The following is an 11,012-nucleotide window of genomic DNA, read 5'->3' as shown; positions in this document are numbered from 1 at the left end:
TAATTTAAAATTATTAGCACGTTTACTATTACTGCAATAATAATCTTGATGAGCTGAAAGATAAAAGTAAATTAAATTTAAAGGATTCACATCCAACAACATAACTAATCTAGACTAAATGTTTTTATTTAAAGAACTTAATCATAAGTAAAGTTAGTTTACAATTTAAAAAAGGAGTTAGTTTGCTGCTACATGACTTACATTTCAGATAGGCAGATTATTTAAAAATAATCATTTTTCTTTAGTTAACATCATATCAAAATAAAATAACAACAAAAAAATTACGGGCACATAAAAATTAAATTAAAAAAAAGTAAAGGACTTATCCTAAAAGCGCGCGTTGCTGGCCACCCCGCATCATCCCTCAGATCACGTTCATCAGATCTCGTTCAAAACGAATTGCCGCTCTTTTTTCCCGATCATGTATTCATCCGCACCAAAGGGTGGCGCTACTATCGTTCGACTCTTCACACCTGTGAAGGAATCCATTCTCAAGTAGGGGTGAAGGAAAAATATTGGAAGGTGTTGAAGGATAGGGGTGTAGGTGAAAATCGGATGGGGTTGTTGATTAAAGTAAAAAAATAGATTAAAATACAGAATGAGATTATTTAAATTAAAACGCGGTGCCCAAAAAAAATTAAGTAAAATTGTGCCCATAAATAACTAAAAAAATAATTTAAACATACCAACATAACATTCCATCCCGGTAAGGAGATCCCGGTTTTTTTCCGATTATTACTTATTTGAACTAAACCTAAACATAAAATGATTCAATGGAATATCATGAAGGTATGAATTTGAGAATCGAGTTTTTAAAAGGCTTAAAAGTTACAGGGGTATCTTTGGTTCCTTGAACCAATCAACACAGTTCAACATACTTCAAAGTTTCTCAATAGACTTTCTGCAGTAAGTCCAATTAGAGGAAAGATTTCGTTGTTACCCGTGATGTGTATTCTTCTTGTGTGTGTGTTAGAAGTTTCCTTCAGAAGCCTCCCATCTGTATACTCTATCTTTTACCACATTCCATGTCTTAGCTAGCTGATCACATGTCACTTTTTGATACTTGTACTCTCACTTCAATAGTACTCTCACTTGGATAGAACTCTCACTCATGACTGTCACTTTTCGACACGATAGAACTTAGCAGAAAATCATCCACCGACCAGGAACGGCAAAGGGCCCTTTTGCTGCCGCAGGCAGTAACGTTTCTTGCGTAGTAACCATCGTTGCTTATGGAGACTCACGTGACTTTAGTTCTGTTTTTCTGATGTGACATTTTGTACTTCCAAACACACACTTTGAACACAGTGAAATGTCTAACAGGTACATATTGTTAAATTCGCTTGACAGTCTGTTTAGTTTAAACGTCTTAGCAGGTAATTATAAATCCATAGTTGCACTTCCTACGAATGTTATGTTGGCATGTTTAAATTATTTTTGTTAGTTATTTATGGGCACAATTTTATTTAATTTTTTTGGACACCGCGTTTTAATTTAAATAATCAAATTCTGTATTTTAATCTATTTTTTTTACTTTAATCAACAACCCCATCCGATTTTCACCTACACCCCTATCCTTCAACACCTTCCAATATTTTTCCTTCACCCCTACTTGAGAATGGATTGCTTCACAGGTGTGAAGAGTCGAACGATAGTAGCGCCACCCTTTGGTGCGGATGAATACATGATCGGGAAAAAAGAGCGGCAATTCGTTTTGAACGTGATCTGAGGGATGATGCGGGGTGACCGGCCACGCGCGCTTTTAGGATAAGTCCTTTACTTTTTTTTAATTTAATTTTTATGTGCCCGTAATTTTTTTGTTGTTATTTTATTTTGATATGATGTTAACTAAAGAAAAATGATTATTTTTAAATAATCTGCCTATCTGAAATGTAAGTCATGTAGCAGTAAACTAACTCCTTTTTTAAATTGTAAACTAACTTTACTTATGATTAAGTTCTTTAAATAAAAACATTTAGTCTAGATTAGTTATGTTGTTGGATGTGAATCCTTTAAATTTAATTTACTTTTATCTTTCAGCTCATCAAGATTATTATTGTAGTAATAGTAAACGTGCTAGTAATTTTAAATTAGCTTAAATTACTTCTACTTGTTATATCTGGTAAATTATGCTAGTTAAAGTTAAAAATTCTCACAACGCAATATCTTAGAAAATCATTTTTGATTCCTTAAATAAATTTTTTTTTTCTATTCAAAAATAAGATATAACAAATTAATTACGGGCACATAAAAATTAAATTAAAAACAAGTAAAAGACTTATGCTAAAAGCGCGCGTGGCCGGCCACCCCGCATCATCCCTCAGATCACGTTCATCACCAGTCGTCAGCACATGGAATGCCTAAAAAACGAATTGCCGCTCTTTTTTCCCGCTCATGTATTCATCCGCACCAAAGGGTGGCGCTACTATCGTTCGACTCTTCACACCTGTGAAGCAATCCATTCTCAAGTAGGGGTGAAGGAAAAATATTGGAAGGTGTTGAAGGATAGGGGTGTAGGTGAAAATCGGATGGGGTTGTTGATTAAAGTAAAAAAATAGATTAAAATACAGAATGAGATTATTTAAATTAAAACGCGGTGCCCAGAAAAATTAAATGAAATTGTGCCCATAAATAACTAACAAAAATAATTTAAACACACCAACATAACACGTAGTTAATTAAAAAAAATTTGAAATTCTTAAAAATGACCAGTTAATCATCAACATAATAATGATAAATCTAGGCTCCCCATTTTTAATATGATTACTCTGAAATAATTTACTGCCTGTCAAAAGAAAAAAAAAAAGAAAAAAAAACTTTTAAATACAGTTTTATTAATTTATATTTTAATTTTTTTTTTTTAAATTATAAGGGAAAAACTCTGCACTTAGAAATTTAATATCATTAGATTAAAAAATAAATATTTCTTTTTTTTATATTTTTTAACTTCCAGTTTTGTATCATTTTATTGAAGAGTCATATTTTATTTTGCATTTAATTAAGATGCGTCGCTCATTGATTTAAATATGCTAATACTTGACTCCAAAATAGTGCAAAACCCCGTTTTCAAGCAAAAATTTTAACTTGACGAATCGGATAATTCTGAAAGAAATTCCACAAGGCTACAAAATACAGGATTGGAAATATGTCACAATTATAAAGATGTATATTTTATTCCGCAATGTAATATCTTTTGCCGAAAATTGTTGAGGTAGATTTCGCCGACTTTTTTAACATTGCGAGAAAAGTCTTATGATTTTATTAATGTTTTAAGATTTTATTTATAGTTTTGGTTATTATGGTTTTTATTAAGGCCAAGATTTTATTTATGGTTACCGTAAATTGGGGTGACTATTAATAGGTGGAGCCACACGCGTTTTCTGATTTAAAATGGCAGTTAGCGACAGCTAGAAAAAAGATAATAGTTCGAAAATTTTCGATTATCTTTTAAGCAGTATTAGTTTCAGGAACAGTTCTCGTTACTTTAATAACTGAAACTTGCTTATCGATTAAACAATTTCATTTGAGGGCCTTTCCTTTGCTGTATACTCAGAACTTTCACTAATCTCATCTGTGGTACATATTTACCAGGGGTCTGTCCAGACATTTTGTGAAAGGTCCGTTTTTCGTGAAATTGTGAAAAAATTACTCACATTCTTTCAACCAGGGTCCGCTTTTATGAATTAATGCAAATAGGGTCCGTTATTGCAAAAAAAAAAAAAAACTTTTTCTAGGAGTTTTTAAATTGTAAAGACATACAAGATTATGCTCAACACTGTAAAATTATAATTAAAAAAATTAAATTTTAAAAAATAAACAACAATTGCTGCTTCTAAATTAGAGATGCAACATATAAATATTTGGTATTTAGCCTATACTGTTGAATGCAGAATATTAATTTCGGACGAATAATGAAAGAATCGTCTGCTGAAGACAAAACTTAGTTCGCTTACATCCGTCTTTCTTTTTTACTTTTTTTTCCCCCCTGGGAAGGGTTTATTCGATTAACAAAACAGCAATGAAGATAAACAAATTTGTGAAGGGTCCGATTAAAAGAAAAATCATTTTGTGAAGGGTCCGTTTTTAAGTTAAAATATTTAGTGAAGGGTCCGTTTTTAAGTTAAAATATTTTGTGAAGGGTCCGTTTTTATGAAAAGATATTTTGTGAAGGGTCCGTTAACGGACCCAAATTTCTTCTAAACAGACCCCTGTTTACTATAATATTATCAATAAAATAAGCTATTATTCAGATTCCAAGTATATAATGAAGTTAACGTGGTTACAAAAAGAAATGTTTACGTCATGTAATTTATTTTACACATCTTGATAACCAAGAACATTGCATTTTTAGTGAAGACTTAGACCTATTATTTGGCTAAGTGTCGGTCAATGATGACAATAATCATAAATATGAAGACAACACTGATATGGATAAGGTTTTCTTAATAAATCTTTTTATATTATTTCCTTACCTAAATTCTCTTTCTTAATTCATTATCCAAAACAAAACTCATTCACATAATTAATAATTCACATTCTGTTCTAAGAAATAGATTAAAGAATGCGGAGCTAACAATTTTTCCCTTAATCAAACGTGAGAACCTTAGTAATCTCTCTACCTATTATAATTGATAATGCTACCCTTTTTGCATGTGACGAAATACACAGTGGGGAAAATCTTGAGACTTTCCCTAAAATTAAACTCAAGCAGATCGATATTAGCGTGTGATTTAATGCTCTCCCAGTATTCTAATCTGTCTTAATTAAGACAGTCTTCTTCCGACCCTGCTCGATTTTCTGCGAGCCAAAACACTCAATCATGAACGCCATGTTAGCCCCTTAACGATCGGTTAATTTTCAAGAAAACGGTCATAAAAGTGCCTATTTTTTGGGCTTTTGTATTTGTATTACGTATTTGATTAGTGCTGACATCTAGTTTAAAATAAACTAACTATCTACGATTACCATAAAAATATCCTGGTACTGCCATCTGGTGTGTAAAATGAGAAATGAAATGTTTTCCGGGCAAAAGAAATGAATTAGTTTTATTCTTCTTGGTGCGTTACTACTGAACACTCCAACCCGGAAATATCACGGGAGCGAGAAATAGAGGGCGAAACCTCACCCCGTCATTTTCACGAGAGCGAGAAGGAAGGGGTTAAACAACATAATATATACTACGTAACACTATTTGAAACATGCATATCTGAAATACTTACTCGAAAAGAAAGAGACATATGAATCCTGTCGTAATCGCCAGTTGAACCATCAGTATGGAATATACTTTTCTGATGAAAGCTGAAAAATTCAATGTGGAGATTTGTTTAAAATTCTTCAAATACTATATATCGGGTATCTCCTAACGATCACCCAATGCATCTATTTTTAGAAATCTAGTCAAAATTGAAGTAAAAGTTGTAAGCGAGAAAAAATAAAAAAGAATTACTAAGACGGAAGTTGGGGCTAGGAACACCAAAACCAGTTTTATTGTCAGAGAATCAGATTACATCATGCAATAAAAGTAATTTGAATGTTTTCCACCAGCCTTCTTTGCTAGTGATTCGACAAATTTCGATATGATTATGATAGCATTTCTATTTCTATTCAGCTTAAATATTAATTTGTCATGCTCGTGCAGATTTCTTTTACTCAATATTTTTGAATGATGGTTAAAATAAATATTAAAACGGTCCCAGAACATCCTGTATATAATAGGTAGATGAATAAATAATTTGAAAATTATTATACCAAGATAATTTTAAAAAAAAGAAAAGGTATCAACCTGAAGAGATTTTGTTCTCATGATCAGATTTTAATCCAACCTTGATGTTTTAAAAGGTTGATCATAAATATGCTAATAAATTAGCGCTATTTTTTTTTTTTTTACTTTGTAACCGTCGTTGAACAGCTGACCCAATTTTGGGTTTACGACTACTAATGTTCAACTCCGTAGCCTTGTAATTTTGAGCCGATCCAGAAGACAAGGAAACTCCTGGATCAGTACCCCTAAAGGTATTGATTTGTTGTGTTAACATGGAGGACTTTGCGACTCGGCAGATTTAACATGCATCAGTCACCATTTACTACACGGGGAGTTTTCGGCCGGCATGGGATCGAACCCACGAACTCTTGGACATGGGCCCAGTGCCCTACCAGCTAGGCTATCCTGGCTATCTAGCACTAGCTATTAAGTAATAAAATCAGACAAAAATAAATAAATATATCATCGAATGATATTTTCCTCGAATAAATATATAGTTCGTTCACCAGAAGGCTCCGCCTTCATCACGTGGTATCAGTCGATACTATTTGCTATTTTTGGGAGAAGGATATGAACAATCCTGAACAAGGTTGTTATTTGGGGACCTTGTTTGAACATGCAATGTGGAGATCGCTACAGTGGGCTTGTGTGATGTTTACCGACGAGTCCAGGTTTATCTTACAGTCTGATTCACGTCGAACTTTCATACGGAGAACGCCAGGTAGCAGTTAATACCAAGACAACATCATTGAACGAAGCCATTACGGTGATGCACGATTGCTCATTTGGAGTGGAATTTATAAGGGGCTCTAGAACAGATCTGCATGTGAAAATCGAAACCATGACAAGCCAAATTTATAGGGATGCCATTCTGGGACAACTTGTACATTTGTTTAGGGGTGACATGGTCACAGAATTTCGGCTTATGAATGAAAACACCCGTCTTCATCTAGCAGACATCGTAAACGAATGCCTTCAATCTAAAGATATTCTCCGTATGGAATGGCCAGCATTCTCACGTGGCTTGAAACCGATAGAGCATGTCTGGGACATGCTAGATCGACGAGTTGCAATCAGTCAATCACCTCCTATGAGTACCAGAACTTCGGAGAGCATTGCTAGCTGAGTGGAGTCATCTTCTCCAAAATTAGCTCGATAATATTATATTCAGCAGTCCTAGGAGTTGTACGGACTGTATTTCATCGGATGGGAGACATACAATGATACCAACCACGTAATTTTAAGTTTTTGTGAAGGAGATATTTTTTATAATTACTACAGGGCTCGTAGTCTTTATGAATGGTATTATATCATACATTTTTTGTTGTCTTTTGCTTAATAAATGGGCTCCATGAATACGTCATGTTTGTTTTGTTTCTGAACCTTTATTTGCCAAAGCTTTTATTATCCTTAATTTCTAAACCTGAGTGTATGAAGTTTAATAGCACTCGAGTCTGGTGTTAGTTACACTGCATAACTCAACTATCATTGCGTTCTCAGTATAACATAATTAAAAGACGTTATAAACTCAGTCTGTCTCAAAATAAAAGAGAGAAATGTCAGCAGGATGTCCTGGGATCTGGAACAAATACTTATTTAAAGAATCCTGTAAGAGGAGTTTTGTTTGACACCAGTTTAAATACCAGCTTGAAAATTTCTTTAAACAAGAATTTTTAAATAATATTTCTCCTGAAATAGTTAACCCTTATAGGAAATTATTGCTTATACAGAGTGTTCGTAAAGACTGTCCTTGATATGTATTTTTAGAGTCTTTATCGAAAATTTAAAAAAAAAAAAATGCACATTGGAGAGTTGTAAATTAATATTCAAACGAGGAAGAAAATTAAAAATGCTAACGATATCTAACAAATCACAGTGCAGATAATCAGATGTGATAAACCAGGGATGGGCAAACTTTTTTGGTTGAGGGCCAAAAATCGAGAAAAATTTTTTTTGGTGGGCCAAGTAAAAACTTCAAAATTTAAAAGAAAAAAAAAGCGATGTACAAGTTTTAATTTAAATATTTAGTGAGATGAATGAAACTGCGATTAAATTTTTAAAAGTTCCTTATATTGAGGGTCGAAGTGAGATGCACTTATTTTAAGGCAAGAGGCTAAATCCTTGTCTGTTAGTCTACTTCTGAAAAGATTTTTTCTATGGTTCATAATTGAAAACTCTTGTTCACGTATATAGGATTAAGCAAACATAGCTAACATGGATTTTCTGGGCATGGAATATTAGATTTTGGAAATTAGCCTTTGGTAATGATTTGTGAAACTCAAACTTTGGGCATATTTAGAAACAACTGCTTCAGATGATCGTTAGATTGTCTGCTCGTTGGAAATTGAAATGCGCAGTCTGCCACATGTGAAGTACAATTCACCTATATTAGATTCCATAAGTCTGCTCCTCGAGAAAGACAAACGCTATTTAGAGCCCATCTACGGCTATTCTATGAAGAACTTCTGCTTTCAACATTTTACAAATTGAAGCTGTCAGCGCTAACTATTTCCATCAATTTATGTTTTATGGAACAAAAAATAGAGAAAGTAAAAAGGTCATCAGTACTTTGTTAAAAAAGAAAGAGCATAAATAGCTTTCAACAAAATCAACAAGAAAATGGATGTACGTTGTTTATATTTGCCACTGATCGGCAACTTAAAATTCTATCCGCGGGCCGTAGTTTGCCCATCCCTGTGATAAACAGTGAGACAGGTTTCATTGTGGAAGGAAACAGCAGTTAAAAAACGACACCTTCAAGCAGGGTTCGCCAAGTGGGCCCACTTTGAAAAAACCCGCCCGGGTTTTATTGGGTGAGCCCACCTTGAAAAAAACCACTTAGTGGGTTTTTTCACAAATTGGTTTTTTTAAATGTGGTTGAAAAAGAAGTATCTCCTAATACTATCATTGCACGTTGATGCACATTTCTAATATTTTAGAAATGTGCATCAAGCACATGGATGAGCAAATGATAAAAACTGCTTGTTGCCCCAATTACCAAATGATACTAGGTGGAGTTCACATTGCGACCGCGCAAAAACTTTTGCCAATAATTACCATAAATATCTTGAACATCAAAATGGATCTAATAATAATACGTCAAAAATATTAAATACTGTTGGGCTTTACTAATAAACTATCAATTTAGAAAAACAGATATCAGTTGTTTCTGAAGCTTTAAAAAAGCTTCAATTAGAAAACATTTCAATTTCAGAAGCTGTTGAAATATGAATTAATTTACGATCGTGTGATGAATTAGAACCCCATAAACATTTTGTAAAAAGATTCCATCAGCCACCTCATTTATTAGCATGTGCATCCTGGATCCCGAAACAAGGGGACAATTTTCAAATGATGAACAGCAACAATTTTTAAATGATTAGCAGAAAACTGTTTTTCTAAGCATCATCCAGAATTTCTGCCAGGTGTTATGGCATTCAAAATTTCCGATCCTGAATACTTTCCAAAATCAATGGTGCTTGACACTGTTATTCAAAGTTTTCATCAAAAAATAATGGAAAATTAAGGCAAAAAAAAAAAATTCTAAGCTTCCAAAAAATTTCTGCAATTCTTTTTTCTTTACGCTCAGCACCAGCATCCTCTCTCTATCGAAAGAAACTTTTCAACTTTCGATTTGGTGTGGAGTAAACTACGAAATAGATTAAAAATAGATAAATCAGCAAAACTCGTAAAAGTGTATCACCATCTAAGAGAGAAATGTAGACACTTTGAATCTGCTGTATGATAATAATAATAATGAATAAATAAATAGACCTTTTTTTAAGTTAACTCTTAACATCTGCTGACAATATATATATATATATATATATATATATATATATAGCCTCTTCTTTCATTGTTCTGTAATTTTTCCCTTGTTTTCTCTACTTTTTGAATTTATTTTATGAGTTCGATTTACTTGCCGAATGCGCAATAAATAAAACCTATTGTTTTTCTTAATTTTCTTCCTGTATTTTGTATTTATTTATTATGTTATATATATGTATATATATATATATATGCTCAATAAATATAGTAAATAGATGTGTGGGAAAACAAAAAGATTAATTAACTTGTTCCTTTTATATTACTGTTGCATTTATATTTTATAGTGCTGCAGTTAAAAATTGTGAAACGTTACGTATTTAACAATAAAGATTCAAACATGTATTAATGATAGTGCATTATTTAAACTTATTTTAATTTTATTATATATATTTTATATAAACTTCTTGGATTTATTTCTATTTTTAAGCTTATATAACAAAATTTAATAAATAAAAATATTTCGCAGTAAAATTTTAAAGTTTATGAGCACTAAATGAAAAAACCAAATTTCCCCCGGGTTTTTTCAATAAAATCCGGGCTGTTTGGGTTTTTTCAAACCCTGCCTTCAAGTTTTAACCTCGAATTAAACCTGTTTTGATGTTTATTACATCCATCTACTTTTATTGCAATTTGTCAGATTTCGTTAGCGTTTCTGGTGCCCCTCGGGAAAATATTTATTTGAGACCCCTAATATGCATACATTTTTGTTATTATTTTAGATAAGAATTCTAAAAAATAGACATTACGTGCTGTCTATACGGGACACCCCGTAGAAATTTGATATAGGGACCTACCAAACAAATCAGTTTATCTCAAACAAAGAATTTATGACCAATTAACATCATCTTTAAAGAGGATTCGAATGATTATCTTAATTCTTTTTTATATTATTTAGACTCATTTAGTTAAACATTTCTTATTAAGGAAAAAAAAAACGGTAAATTTAAAAAATCTCGTTTCGAGATAAATGATTTTAAAGATTCATTTTCATGCTAAACAAAACACGTTACAATTTAGCTATCTTCTTTGTATTGAAAATTTAAAAAACAGAGTTTAAGTATCCTGTTAAGTATTAAGATATCCCTTACTAAGTTTAAAAGAAGTACGAAACTTACCATGCCGTATACTTTTCTCTGAAAATGAAGCATCAAATGTGTTGCCAAGAGCGGCTTCAGAAGAGCCGTAATAAGACATCCTTGCAATTACGTATCTGAAAAGAATAACAATGAAATGAGCTTGTGTTAGATTTCATCGTAATTACTCATAACAATACGCTTTACTAATTTAAAAATATACTCTACAACAGGGGTGTCAAACTTAAAAGCTAACTTAGGAAAAATAAACAATGCTTAACTTTACGTGGGTCGCAAAAAAAAAAAAAAAAAAAAAAAAAAAAAAAATTTTCAAAAAAAAAAAATTTTTT

At 32.3% G+C, this 11,012-nt stretch overlaps 1 protein-coding gene across 3 annotated transcripts in view; it reads right to left on the bottom strand.

The window, feature by feature from the left end:
- Nucleotides 1–11,012, bottom strand: part of LOC107446570 (protein lifeguard 1) — a 75,331-nt gene that overhangs the window by 47,990 nt on the left and 16,329 nt on the right. For 2 of the 3 annotated variants that reach the window (XM_071185602.1, XM_071185604.1), the window contains exon 2: nt 10,705–10,799. The exons of the other annotated variant lie outside the window; for it this stretch is intronic. In XM_071185602.1, coding sequence (XP_071041703.1) covers nt 10,705–10,783 — 79 coding nt within the window. In that variant the 5' untranslated portion in view covers nt 10,784–10,799. The remainder of the gene's footprint in view (nt 1–10,704; nt 10,800–11,012) is intronic. 3 annotated transcript variants of the gene reach the window in all.

The sequence above is a fragment of the Parasteatoda tepidariorum genome, chromosome 9 (assembly GCF_043381705.1).
Source record: "Parasteatoda tepidariorum isolate YZ-2023 chromosome 9, CAS_Ptep_4.0, whole genome shotgun sequence".
NCBI classification, from domain to species: Eukaryota; Metazoa; Arthropoda; class Arachnida; order Araneae; family Theridiidae; genus Parasteatoda; species Parasteatoda tepidariorum.
The sequence above is the reverse complement of the archived record's forward strand: the minus strand, read 5'-3'. Positions and strand labels throughout refer to the sequence as shown.